Source organism: Entelurus aequoreus, linkage group LG05 (assembly GCF_033978785.1).
Source record: "Entelurus aequoreus isolate RoL-2023_Sb linkage group LG05, RoL_Eaeq_v1.1, whole genome shotgun sequence".
In the NCBI taxonomy this organism is placed as follows: Eukaryota; Metazoa; Chordata; class Actinopteri; order Syngnathiformes; family Syngnathidae; genus Entelurus; species Entelurus aequoreus.
In genome coordinates, this window is record NC_084735.1 from 44,497,321 (window position 1) to 44,521,149 (window position 23,829).

At 37.5% G+C, this 23,829-nt stretch overlaps 1 protein-coding gene across 2 annotated transcripts in view; it reads right to left on the reverse strand.

The window, feature by feature from the left end:
* abr (ABR activator of RhoGEF and GTPase) overlaps nt 1–23,829 on the reverse strand; it is a 262,246-nt gene that overhangs the window by 184,440 nt on the left and 53,977 nt on the right. The window contains exon 1 of one of the 2 annotated variants that reach the window (XM_062048179.1): nt 20,281–20,569. The exons of the other annotated variant lie outside the window; for it this stretch is intronic. Coding sequence (XP_061904163.1) covers nt 20,281–20,341 — 61 coding nt within the window. The 5' untranslated portion in view covers nt 20,342–20,569. Of the gene's footprint in view, nt 1–20,280; nt 20,570–23,829 lie in introns of those variants that run through there. 2 annotated transcript variants of the gene reach the window in all.

Consider the following 23,829-nt stretch of genomic DNA (forward strand, 5'->3'; position numbering starts at 1 on the left):
CACATAGGGAAATATACGAGATTCAGTACTCTTATAGGCACCAACCGAATTCTGTCATGTACGACCGGTATTGACTCACTTCCAAACAGTGTCATATTTCAAAACCTTTGTTGCATGTGACGTCATGTCCAGTTGCAGACTCTGCTGGCTCAAACACTTGGCGGGCAAATATGCACTTAAGCAGCACTCAAGCAGCAATCAGAGCAGACTCAGTCAGGCTGCCTCTCCTGTAGGTAGTAATGCCATTTTTGTTGAGTTGTGTGTGTTTTTGTTTTGTGAAGACAACATGCAGTCTGTAGTCTCTTTGATGTGTATTTATTTAATTTGTATTTAATTTTCTATTGACAAATTGTGTGGCGGCACACTTGGATGCACGACAACGTTCTCCCCGAGCTTGGGAAATTTGTTTCACAGTACAAACTAGAGTAAATCTAAAGTAAATTGTGCATGTATGGAGGAATTGAAGTTGAGAGTCTTTAAATTGTATAAATGTGCCTGATAGAAAACACTCGAATATACAGTTATGCTCAACTTTTCAAAATGAGCTAGCTTGATGCTAATTTACATTGGATTTGCCATAGACATGCTACTGATTAGGTGACTTGGTGATTTTACATGGCGATATCAACACCTACAAGTTTGGTAATGAAAACTACAACTAAGATGCACTTAGTAATAAGTACAATACTTACAGTATAAATACTTTTTGGAGCGCAACAAAAAAATTATCAAACTTAATGGCAAAGACTACTCCCTGACTACGCAACACATCGTGCACTGCTGCCATGCAACGTCTTGAAATTGCAACTGCATAGCAAAGTCTACTATACAATAATTACAAATGAGACTTTGAAGTATAAGACATTAAAAAAGGACATTTATTATTAAACAAATCAAATAAACAACATTCATTAACAAATGAACACACACATAAGTACCAAAAATTGGCACTGCTGAGAAGCGCTATAAATTCCCAGGTACCAGGAATTTAAATGGGAAAAGGTACCTATCCCTAACTCCAAAAGATGGCAATAGCTGCATTTAAAGTATCATGGTGGTCAGCATCGACCAGCAATATTGCTCCATGCGTCTTAAAATTGTAGTTGTGCCACTCTTTGTTGTATTAAGCCATGCACATAACACTTGTTGTCATCAGGGGGACCTTGCACAACTGATTTTGAGCTTGTTCCATCAGGTTAAGTTTAAGTTGTAAATTACACGTAAAGTGGGGTTTGTAGCAATAATGCCATACTGTATTTTTTGGACCATAAGGCGCACCGGATTATAAAGTGCACTGCCGTTGAGCGGGTATATTCAGGGGTATATACATACAAAAAGAACACCGGATTATAAGGCGCATTTAAAGGGGTTATTTGGTCATGTAAATGTAATATGTAATGGTGTTTTTTTAGTCAAAATGTTGCATAGATTATGTTTTACAGACCATCTTCAAGTCACTTTCTGACCGTCTCTTCAGGATGCGCCATTTTGTCTGCCGTTTTATTTACCGGTGTAGCATGCAAGGACGGGAGTCAACGGACGAGTGTCAAAAGGTGGCTCTTACTGTTTAAATGACATTCAGAATTTGCATAAATCAACAACGGAGCAGTATCTCCTCATCCATACCTCACTAGTGCAACAACAACAAAACCGAAAATGTGTCCTGTGAAAAACTGCCCGATCAGAACTATCTAAAATTAACTAAAGTTCAATGGGTGAATTTTGTAAAACCACAACACTGGTAATTTTTAGCCCGTTCATGGCGAGTCTACTGACAGACCTAAGTTAGAACTGTACGCTACTTTATATAAGAAATGGCAACAGCGGAGGATGAATACCCCACAACATGACGATAGAGAAAAAGAAGGAGCTTATTGACTATGGCGTCGGCGCGGACTACAATGGCGGACGTGCACAAATATTCAGATTGTATGCAGATCCCAAATGCACATCAGAAGGTACCAATAGGTAAGAAAAGTTGTTTTTGCATTATATTGCAAAACAAATCACCAGAAAATATGTCTCCTAATACAGTGGTCCCCAACCTTTTTGTAACTGCGGACCGGTCAACGCTTGAAAATTTGTCCCACGGACCAGGGGGGGGGGGATGTGTTTTTTGGTCATAAAAATATACAATCATGCGTGCTTACGGACTGTATCCTTACAGACTGTATTGATCTATATTGATATATAATGTAGGAACCAGAAAAAAAAATAACAGAAAGAAACAACCCTTTTGTGCGAATGAGTGTGAATGAGTGTAAATGGGAGAGGGAGGTTTTTTGGGTTGGTGCACTAATTGTAAGTGTATCTTGTGTTTTTTATGTTGATTTAATACAAAAAAAAAAAAAAAAATGTTTTTTTTATTTTTTATTTTTTCTTGTGCGGCCCGGTACCAATCGATCCACGGACCGGTACCGGGCCGCAGCCCGGTGGTTGGGGACCACTGTCCTATTAGGTGCCGTTTTGGGGCCCTTATACACACACCATAATAATACCCGTATGTTGAAACACAGTACATCGGACTACGGTAGCCGGAATTCTCCGTCAATCCATCAAGCGATGCGACTTTGTAGTTTACCAAAGTTGTACTAAAACATGTTTCGGTTTTGACGCTGGGTGTGATGTTCAATATTCTCAATGAAACATCAACGTTTTGGGCTTACTTGCTCGCGTCACCTTGCAGTCCACACATATCTCTTATGTGTGACTGCCATCTACTGGTCACACTTATCATTACACCATGTACCAAATAGAAATAACCCGTACATTAGACGCATCGGATTATAAGGCACACTGTTGAGTTTTGTGAAAATGAAAGGATTTCAAGTGCGCCTTATAGTCAGAAGAATATGGTACTCCAATCTATTGAAAAATAGAAAATGAATGCAGCTCTGGTTATTTTAATTATTTGCTAAAGGAGCAAGCAGTCAGAATTAAAGCATCCATGTTTGACCCAAAGAGACAATCTACAGAGAACATAAAGCCAAGCTTCACTGGGGCCATCAATCTTTTATGACATACACAGCTTTGAGAATGAAATTCCCTCTAGATTAATGGATCCTGTAATGCTTGGGTTACTCAATAAATAGTTATGAGTTTCAGTCTCATCATTCTTAGAAAACCTGAGGTAGTAAATGACCTATAAGGGTTTGTTCACCTGAGACTGCCGGGTTGGCTGGTTGTTGATTCAGTGATTCCATCCATCTCTCAACTCAGAATGGCCCCATCTCCCTTTACCTCTCTCCATCTTCACCCCTCCCATCTTCTTCATTCCGCTCGACTGCCCTGAATGCTTAATCAGGGTTCCTGCCTTCCGGGAGCATGTAAACATGTTGGCAGCGCCATTGGTCGGGACAGCGGTGCTCCGAAGAGCCCATTGGCTGAAGGGAACGTAGCATGGATGGCAAAATAAAATGGGGTTGGTGGTTACTCTCATAACCTCTGATGATGTCTGCCCTCCATAGTAACGCACTAGACAACACACACACACGCACACGCACGCAAACACGGTGCCCCAGCCCCTGTGGGCATAGCGATGGTCCCCAATGATTCACAAAAGCACAAACACACACAGACACTTGACACAGCCTCAAACATCAAGCACAACAAGGGATTTTCTGCTAGTCACATGTGAAAATGGCAAACACATTATGAGCAACATTGAAACTTAACAAAATTATGATAATAGCAGTAAAACAATTATGTTGCCTCGATAACTTGAGCAACTGAATTAACAGAGCCTGGGCTGGTTGCAGCCAATTACTGCACTCCATATTGTCTCAAATGTGTCAATGCAATTATTCAACATTCATTTCATCAATTCACTTTATCAGTTGATTCTTAGTGATTACTTACAACATCTATTTTCTTCCCTGTTTTACGATATTATTCCTAATAATTAATTGCATATTTCCAAAGCTGACTACCCAGTAAATATACATATTGGTCAGCTTTTAATAATACAGTTCATGCTCAGTGACACAGTTGCCTTAAAGTTGACCCTTTGCACAAATGTGATTGAACCCCATCAAGCAATAATTGCTGTGTGTGATAAACATCAGCCATTCAAGAAACTGCGGTAATAATGATTCAAGTGTCCACGACGCAGAGGTAATTTCAAATTAAGGCAATCAATTCTATGCTAAATGAAAAATAATCTACTTTGGTTTCAGTGTCCAGGGGGTAAAGTGGTGTCAAGTAAAGAAGTGTACTGTATATCCAACGTTGCACATAAAAAAAAAGTAAGACAATGTCAACACATATCTGTCATACAAAAACCTTCACTAGCGATGTCAAGAATTTAATCAGGGTGCTCTATAAAACATTTTCATTTGAATAGTTCACCAAAATCAATTAAGCACTTCATAAAGATTATTCTACCTCTTGTGCTGTTAGTAACAACATACCAGCTGAGCCACAACAAATATCTATTATTCATAAGGTTGCCACTGAATGAACCCTGACAGCCTTGGTTCATAGGAGTATAATCTTGGCAACGAGCCTGGTTGAGGGAGCAGCCAAATTACTGTCTCTCTCTAACTCTTTTCAAATGGACTGTCTCACATTGGGGGAACCATAGCATATTTTAATCTGAGCCGAATCTACCCCAACACAACAGTCATACAAGACATGTGCATCCATAATTTCAAACCTGCACAAATGTAATGATATTCAATACGAGACAGATTTAAAAAGTCTGCTCTGAGAAAGATCATAATGCAAAGCAACATTGTTCTGATTTCTGTTTGTAGGTTGCCAAGTATTGTGCAAAAACAAAACTGATGACGGCGTGGCAAAGTTGGTAGAGTGGCCGTGCCAGCAATCGGAGGGTTGCTGGTTACTGGGGTTCAATCCCCACCTTCTACCATCCTAGTCACGTCTGTTGTGTCCTTGGGCAAGACACTTCATCCTTGCTCCTGATGGCTGCTGGTTAGCGCCTTGCATGGCAGCTCCCGCCATCAGTGTGTGAATGTGTGTGTGAATGGGTGAATGTGGAAATACTGTCAAAGCGCTTTGAGTACCTTGAAGGTAGAAAAGCGCTATACAAGTATAACCCATTTATCATTTATCATTTATTTCATGATAATTTGTAGAGGGGTGTTATATGTGCCAATGAATTGGCACTTTTCGAGACACTCAAAGCACTTTACAATGAAAACTGAGAACCTATCATTCATTCACACCACATTCACACATTGATCATAGTAAGGTACATTTGTAGCCACAACTGCCTAGACTGACTGACTGAGAGAAATGTGGGTGCTTCCCTGACCACCACCAAATTCATTCACATGTATACGCCAGTATGAGTAGCACTTGAAGCAAGGCGAGTGAAGTGTATTGCCCAAGGACACAAAAGCAGTGACTATGACGACGGAAGCTGTATTTGTATCAGGAACCCTCAAGTTTCTGGACGGCTGCTCTACCATCTGAGCCATGCCTGCCATCCCTTAAATGGGCTAAAAGACCAACAAGCTTGGTAAGGAGGAGTCCTCTGCTGGCGTAACAACTCAAAAATAGAAGAAATACAAGTTGCAAGAGTTCATGCCCATAGGGTAAGGATGATTCACAGAAAGGCAAGGGATTAGTCCAGAATTACACGGGGAAAGCTTGTTAATGATCTCATGGGAGCTGGGACTACAGTCACCAAGAATTAAAAAACACACGGGTGCAAAGGGACTTCAACGCATTATGGGGCTGATGAACACTGCAGTGTATTGTAGAATCTTGGATTAGGACCTCCTGTCCTCAGCCAGAACACTGAAGATGGGTCATGGATAGGTCTTGAATAGCTCGAGGAAACTGTCCAAAACATATGGCCAAGGCAATAGTGGCCTAGCCAGTCTCTGGACATTAATCCCATGCAAGAACTGAACTTGTGAGTTTCCAGGTAATAACCACAAAAAGTTTACTATTTGGAGAGTATCTGTTAAGCAGAGTGAGTCAAAATTCATCCTGAGATGTGTGCAAAACTGGTGACTAACTACAAAAAATGTAAGACTTCTTAAGTCATATTTTGCTTTTGGCTCAAAAAGGGTCGAGGTGTGGCTTGGGTGTTTGTCATGACACAAAAACGGCCAGTGGGGGTTTCCAGATAGCGTTTCATCGACTAATCATGTATAGTTTTGCAAGGCATACCAGTATGATGTCATTTCTCTTTGCATATTGGCAATTTTACGTCATGGTATGTTAGCCGGAGAAAACGATTGATGAAAGATTGTCGGTAAGTAGGCTATTGTTTATTTCTTCTTTTTCTATTTAATAACTATCGCCTTTCCCTTCTCCCTCACCCTTGCCCTATCCAACTCCTTACTTGAACTTGACCTATAGCTGGCTTAGTTGGTTAGTTCTGCATTAGTTCTACATTCTACATTAGTTCTACAAAACCTGTGCAGACTGAAAATCTTATTTTGAAACTCTGGACGAATGCTAAGAAGGGCGTGTTCCAGTCTGCGAAAACGGTAACCGCCACCAGCATTAGAACACACATTTGTGGCCACAAATGGATAATACTGTATGGCTCATGTATTTATTTCACTCAATCAAATACAAATTAATGTATACATTTTTTATTTTCAGTTGATATTCTGTCCGTTTCTGTTAAAAGAAACCTATCACAAAAAGGATGGACTATATCAAGTATGGCACTGTATGTATATGTGAAATTCAGTTAGTTTATGGACTAAACCTACAAAAACAATCACACAAAATGAAAACCTTTATAGAAAAAATAACACAGTGAGGATCAATAATCCCAGAACAAAAAATGGCAACAGCGGTAATTACACTGGCAGCTTTTTGTAATATATAAAAGGGTGTTGCAGAAATAAATAAGTGTTCTGTTTATTACTCTTTTGGGTGAAATTGAGGTTCACCTTGGTCTAAGAGCAAATTAGAAGTCCGTTGTGCTAATCACCCAAATGTCAGACAAAGTTAGTTTCACTAATCTCAATAACAAATCCAGGTTATGAACAAAATAGCATGGGCTAACATCTGTTTAATTTAGAGGGAATAATTAAAGTTGTGCAGGGTTAAATCAATATCGAACATTTCTCAGGTCATAAAACGTTCCCCGATTTATGTGAGAAAAATAGTCATGAAGTGGATTATGTAAGCAAGAGCCTCTTACAAGGTCCGATGGGAGGGAGGAGGATGCTTGAAGACAAAGCAGAAAAGCCTTGCCGAGTAGAGGCAGCGCAGATGATGGTATTACATAACGCTGCTTTGGGTTGAAAAAAATAATTTCTGCCTTGTAGTGTGTTTGAGGACAGCTTTGAATATTTGTTTCGATAGCCACCATGCAGGCATTGGCACTTATTCAGTGAGAAGAAGGTGCTGCAAATAAATAGTAACATTATGGCTTAAATTAGTATTAGACAATTATGGCTACTATTTGTCTATTACAAAAATATATTTGTCATTTTATTACATACTGGATTAAGTAAATAGTTAAAATACTGCAATTTGATGATTAATATCTCACATTTTACATAAATAAAACACATTTGACGGGCAAGTCACAATAGAAATGTTTGTTTCCGCTATCAGATCCCATTGATTTTCACTCATTCATTGTGGCATTGAGGATAAAGCCACAGGCTGTTCAAATTGAGCAAGTAATTGAGTGACAGACGTGGGCGGTTCGGTCCAAATTGATAGCGTGGGGAAAGATAAATGTGACTTGCCTCGCTGTGTTCACAATGCTGGAATGTCGTTCAGAATATCCACTGTGGCCATGTTTGCAGTTTGCAGGCTGCATGACAGCCAAATAACTGCAAACATTAAACACTTACAGACAGAACTAGGACTGGGTCAAAGTCATTCAGGAGCAGCAGTGAGGTTGGCTTCATTTATCACAGATGATGTGCTGCTGACACGAATAAAGGTTCGACAGATTTTGACAAATACTTGGTGAAGTTGCAGCTCAGGGGAAACTACAACAGTGGGGACAAGTCTTGTTGCAGACAGAGAAAACTACTTTTCTGCTTTCCTATCAATTTGAATGAGACCTGAGAGGAGAACATCTATTTCACGGAAAGTCCCATGGTCACCAATAGTCACCAATTCATCGATCAATGTGTCATTAAAAAGGTCACAAGGTATTTCATGTTTGCACCAAGTGGAACTGTTTTGTTCAGCTCTCCCTCCACATGGTTCCCTTGTAGAATGGAAAAACATGTCCACGATACACCAGTGTAGGGTTGTAACGATACTTGAGAATGACCATCATTTTCCATACTACAATAAAAAATTACCAATAAACTGAACTTATGTACTTCTAAATTCCTTACTTTATTTAAAACTGTTTGAAGCTGTCATTTAAGATCACTGTGCACCAACATCTTTTTCCACAGAATTTAGGTTGCAGTATCAGCTGCCAAGAGGTAACAAACTAAAAAAAACAGCAGTTGCCTAAATCCTCTCAGTGACTTGAAAAACAATGTTGTACTTATAAATAATCATAAATAATAACAGTTATTAATAATTAGTAATTACTATTTTACATTCGAAATAGAACAGCAGTAGTGTAGAACCTTCAAGTACAGTACATAAAACGGACAATATTGTTCTTTTAATGAAATAGGCTGATGAAAAGGGTAAAACATATATTTTAAGACAAATCTTTATCAGTATAAACTTTTCAGGAGGCGGATCTCCGCTGTCACTTGCGTGTCGAATATTTGCTAACTGTTAATTAACACTCCAGTTGCTAGATAGCGTCTTGCAGACTAGTTGCCAGCTAGTGTTTAGCGCTCTAGTTTCCAGTTAGCAATTAGCGTTACAGTTACAAGCAAGTGATTAGTGCTCCATTTATCAGCTAGTGATTTGCAGACTAGTTGTTAGCTAGCAATTAGCACTCTAGTTGCAAGCTGGAGATTTTCCAAATAGTTGCCAACTAGCAATTAGCGCTCAAGTTACCAGCTTGAGTTTAACACTCTAGTTGCTAGCTAGCGATTAGCACTATAGTTGCCGACTAGCAATCTGCGCACTAGTTGCCAGCAATTTATTAGCGCTCTAGTTGCCAGCTAGAGATTAACGCTCAAGTTGCCAGCTCGAGACTTGCAGACTAGTTGCCAGCTAGCAATTAGTGTTTAAGTTTTCAGCTAGCAATTTACGCACTAGTTGCCAGTTAGCGATTAGCACAATTGTTGCCAGATAACAATTAGCACTCCAATTTCCAGTTAGCGAGTTGCGCACTAGTTGTCAGATAGCAATTTGTAGGCTAGATACCAGCTAGCGATTAGCACTCTTGTTGACAGCTAAAGATTTGCAGACTAGCTGCCATCTAGCAATTAGCCCTCAAGTTGCCAGCTAGCGATTAGTGCTATACTTGCCAGCTAGCAAATAGTGCTATACTTGCCAGCTAGCAATTTGCGCACTAGTTGCAAGCTAGCATTGAGCACTTTAGTTGCCAGCTTGCCATTAACGATATAGTTGCCAGCTAACTATTAGCAGCAATATACTGGTTGAATATCTTGGTATTGCACAATACCAAAGTATCTTTATGACCAGCTTATTATAAAACACATTTATTTACAAGACAAATAATTAAGGTGTCCCCATTCCATCGCTCTAATCAGTTTGGTGGTCCTTGGCCTGGACAATGTTGGAGAACCCTGATCTAGACCACAAGGAAGGGATTGAAATGTAGATTGTAATCGTCATAGGTCCTCTTTAAGATTTAATGACATTGACAAGTACTATTGAAACTATTAGCTGCTGGGGTTAAGACCTGACGATACAAAAGAGGGTGTGTCATGTATACACTTACACAAAAGAAGAAAAAAATAAAGTGGCCGCCCTTGAGTCTACCACTTATGCTGCTGACTGAGCGTGTCAGCGATTGAGTGACTGATGAGTGGTCTACTGATTGAGAATTTTGTTTGTAAACACAAGCTTAGGTGAGGGCAGCACACTCTGCACCTTTAAAGTCTAAATTCGATGTTAAAAAAAAAAAATTAAATAGTTTTTAAGATTTCCACAGCACACTAAACAAGAGGACCTACATTCAGGATTGCATCCACCTACACTTATTGAGATTATTGAAACAACATCAAAGATTGTTGAACAAGAAAATATGGAACTAAAAAATTTCTGCAACAAAGATTACAAAAACCAGAATTTGGAAAATGATATAGATCCAGATACAAATTTTTTCTCCCACATCAGTAATAATTGTTTTTATTATACAGATGATCAATATAATAGCAACATTACATGCGATAACAAATTGTCAATTATTCATTTTAATAGCAGAAGCTTGTATGCAAACTACAACAACATTAAGAACTTTTTGGAACACATCAACGAACCATTCAAAGTGATTGCTGTCACAGAAACATGGATTGATGATAAAAAAAGGAATAGATTTTGATCTGGAGGGATATGAACTAAACTACATCAACAGAACCAACAAAAATGGAGGAGGAGTAGCTGTGTACGTGATGAAGAACCTGAACTACAAAGTGGTAAAAAACATGTCATTTGCTATAGATAATATCTTAGAATGTATAACCATTGAAATATGTCAGGAAAAAAGCAAAAACATTTTCATCAGTTGTATATATAGATCACCTAAGTCAAGTATAGAAACATTTGAAGAATGGATCAAGGCCGCCCTTGAGTCTACCACTTATGCTGCTGACTGAGCGTGTCAGCGATTGAGTGACTGATGAGTGGTCTACTGATTGAGAATTTTGTTTGTAAACACAAGCTTAGGTGAGGGCAGCACACTCTGCACCTTTAAAGTCTAAATTCGATGTTAAAAAAAAAAAAATTAAATAGTTTTTAAGATTTCCACAGCACACTAAACAAGAGGACCTACATTCAGGATTGCATCCACCTACACTTATTGAGATTATTGAAACAACATCAAAGATTGTTGAACAAGAAAATATGGAACTAAAAAATTTCTGCAACAAAGATTACAAAAACCAGAATTTGGAAAATGATATAGATCCAGATACAAATTTTTTCTCCCACATCAGTAATAATTGTTTTTATTATACAGATGATCAATATAATAGCAACATTACATGCGATAACAAATTGTCAATTATTCATTTTAATAGCAGAAGCTTGTATGCAAACTACAACAACATTAAGAACTTTTTGGAACACATCAACGAACCATTCAAAGTGATTGCTGTCACAGAAACATGGATTGATGATAAAAAAAGGAATAGATTTTGATCTGGAGGGATATGAACTAAACTACATCAACAGAACCAACAAAAATGGAGGAGGAGTAGCTGTGTACGTGATGAAGAACCTGAACTACAAAGTGGTAAAAAACATGTCATTTGCTATAGATAATATCTTAGAATGTATAACCATTGAAATATGTCAGGAAAAAAGCAAAAACATTTTCATCAGTTGTATATATAGATCACCTAAGTCAAGTATAGAAACATTTGAAGAATGGATCAAGGCTACTTACATGGTTAATGGTCAAAGAATAATGTTCTTATGTGGTGACTTTAATATTGACTTATTGAACCCTAACAAGCAAAAGTCTATTGATGACTTCATTGATACAATGTACAGCATCAGTTTATATCCAAAAATCACAAAGCCAAGCAGAATCACAGCACACTGTGCCACGCTTATTGATAATATTTTTACCAATGAGTTTGACAATAACACTACAAGTGGTCTACTTATAACCGACGTTAGTGATCATCTGCCAGTTTTTACAATATATGATGGACACTACAAGAAGAACATGGAAGACAAAAGGACATTTCGAAGACTGTGCACAGAGAAGAGGACGACTGCTTTCAAAATTGAGCTACAAAAGCAAGATTGGGACAATGTGTACAAGGAAAAAGAGGTTGATGAAACATATGAACATTTCTTAAACAAGTTCATAATACTTTATGACAAACATTGTCCATGGATACAACTCAGTAATAAACAGAGAAAGAATAATCAACCATGGATGACAAAAGGACTAAAAAATGCTTGTAAGAAGAAGAATACACTATATAGAGAATTTATAGCACAAAGAACTATAGAGGCAGACATTAAGTACAAAAAGTATAAAAACAAGTTAGCAGACATACTACGATCATGTAGAAAAGAATATTACAGTGAATTATTGGACAGGAACAAAAATATGAGAGCAACATGGGGCATCCTCAATAGCATTATTAAAAATGGCACAAAGAGGGACTACCCTCAATACTTTTTAGACGGAAATAAAAAAAATGACAACATAAAGGAAGTAGTTCAAAGCTTCAATAATTATTTTGTAAATATTGGACCAAAATTGGAAGAAAGGATTCCAGACCCAGTTCCAATTGAGGACTATAATGATACCATAGAGCGAAATCCCAACTCCATGTTCCTCAGTAATGTGACACAGGAGGAAATAGTTACAATCGTGAAAAAATGTAAATCTAAGACTTCAACTGATTGTAATGGAATTGATATGGAAACGATAAAAAAGGTTATAGAAGAGATCTCAGGACCATTAATGTATATTAGTAATCTATCATTTCAAACAGGTACATTCCCAAACAAAATGAAAATAGCTAAAGTTGCACCAATTTATAAGACTGGAGATAAACATCAATTTACAAATTATAGACCTGTTTCTTTACTTCCACAATTTTCTAAAATCATTGAAAAACTGTTTAATAACAGATTAGAGTTTCATAAATAAAAATAGAATACTTGAAGAGAACCAATATGGATACAGAGCTAATGTCTCAACTTCAATGGCTTTAATTGAAATTACAGAAGAAATTACCAATGCAATAGACAGTAAAAAATGTGCAGCAGCAGTTTTTATGGATCTAACTAAAGCATTTGACACAATTAATCACAATATTTTAATCAAAAAACTAGAACGATATGGCATCAGAGGGTTAGTATTAAACTGGATAAGAAGTTATCTAACGAACAGGAAACAATACGTGAAGCTAGGCGAACACACGTCTACAACGCTAAATGTATCCTGTGGTGTACCTCAGGGATCAATATTAGGACCTAAATTATTCAATCTCTATATAAATGACATTTGTAAAGTTACAAAAGATTTAAAGTTAGTATTATTTGTGGATGATACAACAGCGTTTTGTTCAGGAGAGAACACACAGGAGATAAAACAAATAATAACAGAAGAAATTAACAAATTAAAAAGATGGTTTGACAAAAACAGACTATCGTTGAATCTTAGTAAAACTAAAATAATGCTATTTAGTAACAGTAGAAGAGAAAGTCAAACACAAATACAAATAGATGGAATAGAAATTGAAAGAGTAAATGAAACCAAATTTCTAGGTATAATGATTGATGATAAATTGAACTGGAAATCTCACGTAAAAAATATACAACATAAAGTAGCAAGAAACACGTCAATAATGAATAAAGCAAAACATGTTCTAGACAAAAAATCACTTCATATTCTCTACTGCTCACTAGTGTTACCATATCTGAGCTACTGTGTAGAAATATGGGGAAATAATTACAAAAGTACACTTCATTCATTAACGGTGTTACAAAAAAGATCAGTTAGAATAATACATAATGTTGGATATAGAGAACATACAAATCCTTTATTTATTGAATCAAAGATACTGAAATTCCACGACATAGTGAATTTGCAAACAGCTAAAATTATGCACAAAGCAAACTATAACCTGCTACCCAAGAATATACAACAATTATTCTCAACAAAAGAGGAGAAATATAATCTAAGAGAAAAATGTAATTTAAAACATTTGTACGCACGTACAACACTTAAGACCTTCAGTATATCAATATGTGGGATTAAATTATGGAATGGATTAAGCAAAGCAATCAAACAATGTACTAATATGATCCACTTCAAGAAACTCTTCAAACTTAAAGTGTTTACAAAGTACAGAGAAGAAGAACCATGACAAACATTCTCAATTTATTTCATCCATCCATTCATTCATTCTTAAAGTAATCTTACTTATCTCATCATATGAAATATGACTTTCTTCACCAATTATTATTATTAAATTCTTACTATTATTTATTTATTTATTTTGATTGTGATTACCTATGGAGTTTATTGGGAATACATTGAGAACAGGAAGTGAATAAAAAAGTTTCAGCAACTGTTATGTAAAGAAAAGGGGTAGGATTAAATAAGCTCTGCTTCTTCCTACTCCTTTTCGAACATGTTGAAAAGAGAAACTGGAAATTGTGATGTATCATGTTGTATGCTTGCATGTTCGAAATAAACTCAAACTCTAACTCTAACTCTAACACATTGTGCTATGAAAATAAGGGACAGCCCACTTAACACAATGAGGTAGGGAAGTGTGGTCACAGTCTAACATTGGCTGGATGGAGCATACATTACAATTACAGCCACATGTCAGGAAGTCAACCACAAAAAAAACATCTTTAGAGCATGTTCTGCATTTCAGGAAGTGTGTTTCTAGTGCAAATCATGTACAACCCCACACTGGAGTCATATTGCACAACTAGTTCGACAACCAATGGACATCTCCTTAAGAGCTGCCTCTAGAAGCTAAGAGCAATAAGACTATTTTTACATTTCTGGGCAGTGGATGAGTCAAGAGACAGAGTTGCCCGGAGTAAATGAATGTAAAAAAAGAGGCGTTGATAACCAAAGTAAGATGAAATGACAGGTGAACAAAAGCACGGTTTCCTTTTTCTCCTTAAGAGGGATCATAGTAAAGCCTGGACAGAGGCTGTTGTAATGTTAATAATGGGTTCTCTATCACACATTCAGCCTCTGACAAATTCCATCCATACACCGCTTGTCCCTCTTGGGGTCGCGGGGGGGCTGGAGCCTGATTGAAATTCTCAATTAGTACATTTGGTGTTTTGGGTTGTTTTCCTAATTCCAGCAAAACAAAAATAGCAACATATAAAATAACACAATTATAACACTGAAAAGTTCCTAGTTATGGAAATTCATTGTTACCTTGACTTGCTCTATTATTGAAAGGAAAAATTTAGAGGGCTCTCAAATGTGATAATGTCCATGGGCAGCGATCGTCTACTAAAGATTTAGTGATCTTTGGTGAAAAAAAAAAGCCACAAAATTATTAACTATTCTTGAATATCCCACACAGACGGACTTTCAACTTTAAAATAAATACTTTGGGGTGCTTGGAATTGTATGCATACTCATTTCAAAAGCTTTGTCATGAGCAACATAGGAAGCGCCTGCTCCACATTAGCATATATTAGCATAAAGGCTGGAAGCAGAGCAAGGCAACTAGCTTGGCGATCACTGCAACCATGAAATACTATTCAATCTGCACAACCCCCATATTATCACCATGTGTTGTCTCGAGGGATGAGCATAATAATTTATCTTTGAGATTTTTGTCCAAATGATTGTTTTATGAGTAATGGCAAGGAATTGTGTGCAAATGATTGTTTTATCTGTAATGGCAAGGAGTGCACTACCTGGTTGCAACCAGCAGGGGCGCAATTTAATCACTCAACTAGTTTATGATCTGAAGAAGAAAGACGTGACTTCAGCTACACATACCTCTGCAATGGCAACTCCTCAAGGCAGCATTAATTAGCTCAGAACAACACCGAGATCAAAACAGAAAATTCAGAAAGCAATTTCCCCATGCAATAATATGTTATTTCTATATCATTACATTTACAGACGAAGAAGACGAAGCCCGAGGGGGTCGGGGGGCATGTTTAACCCAACAAAGAAGCTGAAATAAGGCAATATTTTTATGTTCGTTGCAAGCACTCTGCTCAATATAGACATGGAAAAACACCATGTTCAACTGTACAACAAATATGCTGCTCCCCTGAATAAATTAACTTTCCCACAACATGACTTAAGTTATGCAATACTGGTGTAGTTGCTCTTTACTTGAACCTTAACCCTAAGCCTGTTAAAATGACTGCTTTTAAGGGGAACTGCGCTTTTTGGGGGAATTTTGCCTGTCGTTCACAATCATTATGAGAAACAAAAGCCGTGCAGTTCCCCTTTAATGTGGATTAATAAGTCTTAATTATTAAATCAGATTTAAAATTTGTATGCAATTTTTATATTTATAGTGTTAGCGTTGTGCATGCGCAAACGTGCATTTGATCCCGTAGAAACAGGCAACAGAAACAAACTAATAAATATGGAAGACACTAAACAGCAAGTTGGCCCTCTCCATTGGAAATTTGAGTGCAAAAAATTATGACGGAAGAGTCGATCGACAATGTATTAAGCACACTCTGCAGGAAGGCATTTTTACTGATGTGGATAAATGTTGACAATACCGAAGCGTCAAATCATAAGGTCCACGTATTTAGGCGTGAGCTTGCACGCAGTTTTGGATGCCTCTGCCCGCAGTGCTTTGCAGTCTGGCTACTTTATGACATCACAGTGAGATGGAAGTACTTATTGGACATTAAGGGCACCTGCACTTTTTTGGAATTGTGCTTATCATTTACAACTCCAATGTAAGAGAAGAATTCAGCTGGGATAGGCTCCAGCCACCCCCGCAATTCGAAGAGTGACAAGGGGTAGAAAATGGATGGATGGATTCTAATTTGTAATATACGGCAAGTATGAGGATGCTAACAACGCGGCTAATGGGAGTCATATATTGTGCTTATAAAGCACTTTAAAAACATCCAAAAAAGGCCAACAATACTTCATTTACATGTCGTGACCTGAAGATTAACCAAGTATTAGCAATATTGTTATTATAAGCGCTAACACCAAGGAACTGCTTTTAGCATCGCCCTGATCACCTAGAGGTAACTAACTTATGTAGCTATTGACATACTAAGATGGTGAAAGGTTTTGGGGTTTTTTGTCCGGTCGAGCGACTCAGGCAAAGCATATTGTTGATGTACCATGAATTGATTTACGTGGACCCCGACTTAAACAAGTTGAAAAACTTATTCGGGTGTTACCATTTAGTGGTCAATTGTACGGAATATGTACTGTACTGTGCAATCTACTAATAAAACTTTTAATCAATCAATCAAAAAGTACATGCCCATATTTGCTGTACAGATTTACTTTATAGAAGAGAAGTGTGGGATACTTCCCTTGTTGGGATACTTCTCTTGTTGCCTTATTTGTATTTGACTTTATTAAATGGATTTATATTATTATTTGGCACAGCCGGGCCACGAGCAGGAGGGGATAGAAAAAGAAATAAAGGAAGACGGGGGGAAAATGCCAGGACAAGAGGGGGATAAGACAGAGAGACAACAACAACTAAAAACTACAGTTATTCCTAGATTATACCTGTATAGTGGAAGGTTGTGGCCATAAACCGAGGTGTTGGTCACCTTTGCGAAAAAGACATGAAAAAATGCTAGTTTGCGCCAACCTTTTTTTTTTTTTAACCTGCGTAAGGATTCTGAAGGATTTACGGGAAGATATGAACATCCAATCAGTCCGCATCCCAGTAAGAGGAGTTTACTATGTTTGTAGTTTGTATTTCTTGTTTAGCACTTAGCAATAGTGCTACTTGCTAGATCTGCTTATCACTCATCTTTTAAAACATGTGGCTCATTCTCCATAAAGTATATTCAGGCTCAAAAATAAAAGGTTCTGGACCATCATTTGTCCCAAAGTAGTTGTTGGCAAAAATGTAACAAGACTTAGAGGGCTCATGCCAGCTCAAGACTTAGAAAAACTTGTACATGCCTTTATTACCAGTAGGCTAGACTATTGTAATGGTCTCCTTGCAGGTCTTCCCAAAAAAACTGTCAGGCAGCTACAGCTTGTTCAGAACGCTGCTGCTAGAGTTCTAACAAAGACCAAAAAATGTGAGCTCATTACACCAATTCTTAAATCCTTACATGGGCTCCCTGTACATCAGAGAATTGATTTCAAAATCCTCCTGCTCACATATAAATCACTACATGGTCTAGGGCCGAAGTATATCACTGATATGCTCCCACTATATAAGCCCTCTAGATCACTAAGATCTTCTGAGACTAATCTGTTAGCGGTTCCCAGAGTAAACTCAAATCAAGGGAGAGCATCATTCAGTCACTATGCAACAAATAGCTGGAATAAACTTCCTGAAGTTAAGTTAAGTTAAAGTACCAATGATTGTCACACACACACATTAGGTGTGGTGAAATTTGTCCTCTGTATTTGACCCATCCCCTTGATCACCCTCTTGGAAGTGAGGGAGCAGTGAGCAGCAGCGGTGCCGCGCCCGGGAATCCTTTTTGGTGATTTAACCCCCAATTCCAAGATGTCAGACTTTCCCCAACTCTGACTACTTTTAAAACTAGACTGAAAACTTTAATGTTCACGTTAGCTTTCAGCTAAATCTTTTAATCTTTTAACGTCCGCACTGTTTTTATTTTTATTGTGTATATTTTAATTTTGCTTTTATTTTCTTTCATTTCACTTTGTTGTCTGTGAAGCACTTTGAGTCTGCCTTGTGTATGAAAAGTGCTATACAAATAAAGTTGCCTTGCCTTGCCTTGGCTCTCTTGAAGTCTGTCATGGTTGGTAGTAATAGTTGTTGTTGTTGTTGTTGTTGTTGTTGTTGTTGTTGTTGTTGTTGTTGTTGTTGTTGTTGTTGTTGTTGTTGTTGTTGTTGTTGTTGTTGTTGTTGTTGTTGAAAAGGCATACCCCAATCTAAACTATAGGGATGTAACAATAAACGGTATAACGATTAACCTTGGTAAAACTTACCAATGTTAGTATTAAAGTTTTAAATTTAAATTATCGTGAAACCGGGATTGATAACACTTTTATTAAATTACAGACCGGTGACACTGCTTATTTACAGGAGAAGAAAGCTAGCTCAGCAAGCTTAAATGTTAACATGATAATAAGAGAGAGTAATGTCTTCATCAATTAAAAGACGACATTCCCCGATCTAAACTTAAAAGTACACATTAATGTCTGAGCAATTAGGATATTCAATTGTGCACCTTAAACCTACTGGGCCTGGCTGTGCTGTCTTTACTCAAAGAGGTTGATCAATATCAATAGTCAATCAATATGACAACAGGAAGTGAATTTGTGTGATGTCAAATCATACATGACACACCCAATACACGTTGTTTTCTTTATTATTAAAAAAACACAAAAACTTTTACAAATTAAAACAGTAGAAGATAAACATATTCAAACACTCAAAAAAAGATAACAAATATGGCTAAGTAGTCAGAACAAAATTATTATAAAACATATTTCTTCTACCAAGAAAGTATATTGTGTGGCTCTTTATTTATTGTATTTTATTTTTAAAATAAAACTTTGTTATAGGTCTGTATGAGTACATTCAACAATACTGTGATAATAATGATAACCATGAGCATTTTGGTGACAATAACCGTGATATGAAATGTTCATATTGTTACATCCCTACTAAGCAACTAAGCTATTCAATTGTGCACAAGCCGTGCTCTCTTAGCACAGAGTGAACAATTACGAGGTGTTTTTACGATGCGTTGAAAGACGGCTGAACAGAGTAGGACGCCACACAGCCCGCCAGAAATAGTAAATAATAATAATAGATTTTATTTGTAATGCACTTTTCATTTAAATGAACCTTAAAGGGCTACAACCAATATTTATTAAAAAACAATAAAAGCGTAGCCATTAAAACATGAAACTAAAACACTATAAGTGAAGAATAAGGCACACAAAACATTCAAAATAGTGGGTTTTCTAACAGTGTGTCTATTTATTGTAGTTAGCTATAAAAAAAACTAACCTGGGCAAAAGATTTCAGTGTGTGTATAAGTACTTTTAGACATATTCAACAATTCCACGATAATGATAACCATGATAATTTTGGTCACAATAATATACATTTTAATATTACATTTTAATATCACCCTTTAGCCAACAATTGAATTAGAAGCAGTGCACCACTCTCAAAACCCCATCGCAATGTTCCTTCATTATTGGCGTAATTGTGGAAGGGAAGCAGGGGAACTGACCAAGTGTACTAAACATATCAGACAGCACAGCAGGGAAGACCGCAATAAGTAACGGATTAAAAATTCAACATCAGACAGCAAGTGTCCTCAATGGCTGTGACATAAAGTTCTGCCTTCACATCCAGCACTATTCGCCATTCCTTGCTTTGCTTCTGTACTAGACTGTAAAATGCCGGCAAGAATTAGACGTTGCTACTAGCTGGCAATGGAAGCAAAAGAATGAGGGCAGGAGGTCAACAGGGTTGTTATGGACAACTACAGTAATGCACACTAATTGGAAGTCCAGAGAGGAGTGCTTCACTTCCACTGTGAAGTAGATGTAGCTATGTTTTCAGACAAATAAGGACAAATAAACAAATGGATACGTACTGCTGTACAGGGTGTCGATCCAGGAGAGCCGAGGCAAGCCATGAGCGCTGAGGGGCTCCATCCTTCTATTCGCACCCCGTGAGCTCAGTCCCTCTTTTCCTGCTACTGCTTCTTCCGTTCGTGTTAAGTTGCAGCTATACGCCTGGCCTCCCTCCCTGATCTTATCCTTGTGAAAAAGCTTTCATCTCGCAGGATGGATCACAAAGAATCCTTCGGACGAAATGTCAAGAGACCCCCTGAGGTCCAACAGGCAGACAAGAGAGAGTGTGTCTGTGTGTGTGTGTGTGTGTGTGTGTGTGTGTGTGTGCGTGTGTGTGTGCGTGTATCCAAGAGAGTGAGAGAGAAAACAACGGGCTGGAGACGACCACAGCCGAGCGTTGCTAGGGGAAGGGAGAAGCACTCCCTCTCTCTCTCTATTACTTGCTCGCTCTCTCATCCACCCCTCCTCTCTATCTTTCTATTCTCTGCAAATACTGTCGCTGTCGAGCTCTCACCCTCTTTAACTACTGGGGCGGCGTAGCGTGGCTGGTAGAGCCCCCGTGCCAGCAACTTGAGGGTTCCAGGTTCAATTCCAGCTTCTGCCATCCTAGTCACTGCCATTGTGCCCTTGGGCAAGACACCTCACCCACCTGCTCCCAGTGCCACCCACACTGGTTTAAATGTAGCTTAAAGATTTAGACAACGGGTTTCATTATGTAAAGCGCCTTGAGTCTCTATAGAAAAAAGCGCTTTATAAATATAATACACTTCACTTCTTTATCTTTGAGCAGAGACAATATCTAAAGTGATTCTCTCATCTGAATAAACAAGATGTACTCAATTTCTCGTCTATAGATCTTCCTCTAATATCTTCTAATATCAAAAGTTATTTTTATCGCCAGAATTTTAGATGTCTTTCACTTTTCCTAATTCTGATGTTTGTCTAAAATACAATGGAATTTCTAAGGCCAAACACCATTGATCTTTGATTTGCACATATTTAGAAAACATTTTCACCATAGAAAATGCTGTATATCTCCTCGGTTTACAGCTTTCTAATGTGACAGTAATGTATATGAAAAACTAAGGGTGTACTGATATAACTTTTTCACTTCTGATACAATACCGATATTGCAGCCTTGAGTATTGGCCAATGTCGATATCAATCCGACACGATATCAGCGCAAATCATACAAACTTGTATTATTTATTTTGTAGTCTGCAGGTTTCATTCAACATGTCAAATTTAAGACTTCTCTAGACCATAATTAATACAATTTAAGATCCATCTTACAGACATACTACCAATAAAGTACAAAGATGTGAAGGAAAATTGTTTTGTTTATTTCCCCATTGAGCAGAGAAACAAAATGATTTTACTTTTATATATTTTGTGTGTTAAATCTGCAAAACCAATCCAAAGTTGGTCAGTATACGGTATTGTAAGCTATATAAACTTTGTGTTATAGATGACTAGGAATGTAACAATATGAAAAATGTATACCACGGTTATCATGACCAAAATTATCACAGATATCAATATATTTGCGGTATTGTTGAATGTGCTCATATACACACTACTTATACGCACAACAAAACATTTTGACCAAGTTATTTAAAAATAATACTAAAATAAATACACACTTAGAAAACTAACAATTTTACATGGTTTGTGTTTCTTATGCTTGTCTTAGTAGTTTACCTGTTTAGATGGCAAAGCTTTTATTCCATCCATCCATTTTCTACCGCTTGTCCCTTACGGGGTAGCGGGGGGTGCTGCAGCCTAATCCAGCTGCACACGGGCGGAAAGCGGGGTACACCTTGGACAAATCGCCACCTCATCACAGGGCCAACACAGATAGATAGACAACATTCACACTCACATTCATTCACTAGGGCCTATTTAGTGTTGCCAATCAACCTATCCCCAGGTGCATGTCTTTGATTGTTTTTAAATATTGCTTTGTATTCTAGCACTTTAGACTTATTCAAATGGAAAATGCGTAACAAATAATAATTATTATTACTATGGATTTTTTCTGGCGGGCATCGTGGCATCTTACTCTGTTTGGAATGATCAGATAACGGACTTTCCCGTGGTCTGAAGTAATCCTCTCAGCTCTGGCGTTGGTCTTCCTTTAGTTATGACCTCTTGTTTAGATTGAAAGTCGAATTTGCAAATTTTTTCAGCTTGAAAATATAATCTTCCATTTTGATAAATTGGAATGTAGATACAATATAAAAAAGAACAAAGAAGAAGATGACTTTTTCGGCGCATTGCGACAGGGGTCCAAGAATCTTAGGGCTCTGTGCCCTCTACAACGAGTCAGGGGTACTGTCTGCCGCACACATTGACTTTTTTTATTAAGGTTTTATGATTATCTGCGAGCCTAAACACGTTACAGAAATACATTTCATACATTATTATGATTCTGGAAAGACAGAGCATATAATCTGAGTGTTTAAGAACATTATATATGCGATATACCGAGGGTTAGCAAAAGGCTTTGTTTGTGAGGTATTACACAATCTACTGAGTGGCACAGCTATGTGCTGCCTCAGACGCGTCTTCTCCTTGTATTTAAACGGGACATACAGAAATTCTGCAATACTTAATTTTAAAAAACTATTTTAATTGTGGATTTGAATGGAAAAGAGGTTAATAAATACAAACCAGCTGACAAACATTCTATTTGTTTTATTGTATTATTAAACCGTTCGTCTTTTCAACTACTACCCTACTTTTTTGTCAACTTCATTCTTATTGAAGCTAAAGTTTGTCCAAACAACTGACATGGAATTCCCTTTGGGTGCATGCTGCTAAAGGTGTACTGTTGCATTTGAGTTGGCTTTGAGTTTTTCCTCCATGATGCTTTTGCAAAGCGCAAAGTATAACATGGCTACATTTTCTTCTTCTTTTAGTTTATCAATCAGGCTCCACAAAACAGACAATGTTATTTGTTTTCAAATTAGAGAATGAGGTTTAAGCAACAGGCTTTGTAGTTAATCAGCATGCAAACAAACACGCGCACACACACACGCAGCAAAAGCACACACTCAGGCATGTGCTCGTGCAGAGAGCAGTAGACAAGCTTGGTAGTACAAAGTTAGCGATTAATATTAGTTTTCACAGAATTTGGTGATTACTGTATTTTTCTGATTTCAAGGCGCACTTAAAATCCTTTCATTTTCTCAAAAATCAACAATGCGCTTTATAACCCGGTGCGCCTAATGTACGGAATAATTCTGGTTGTGCTTACCGACCTTGAAGCTATTTTATTTGGTAGAAGATGTAATGATAAGCATGACCAGTAGATGGCAGTCACCCAAGAGATGAGTGTAGACTGCAAGATGACGCCAGTAAACAATTGTTCCATTGAGAATATCGAACATTATATACATTGCACTCAAAAATATGTCAACATTTTTTAGTTCGACTTTGAAAAGCTATGAAGCTGCACTGCTTGATTGTCTGTGTTTTACGGCTACCGTAGTCAGACTATACAAGTATGTTGGAGCATAGGAGTTGAATTACATCTTTAGAAGGTCATTAACAGGCTTGAAATATTT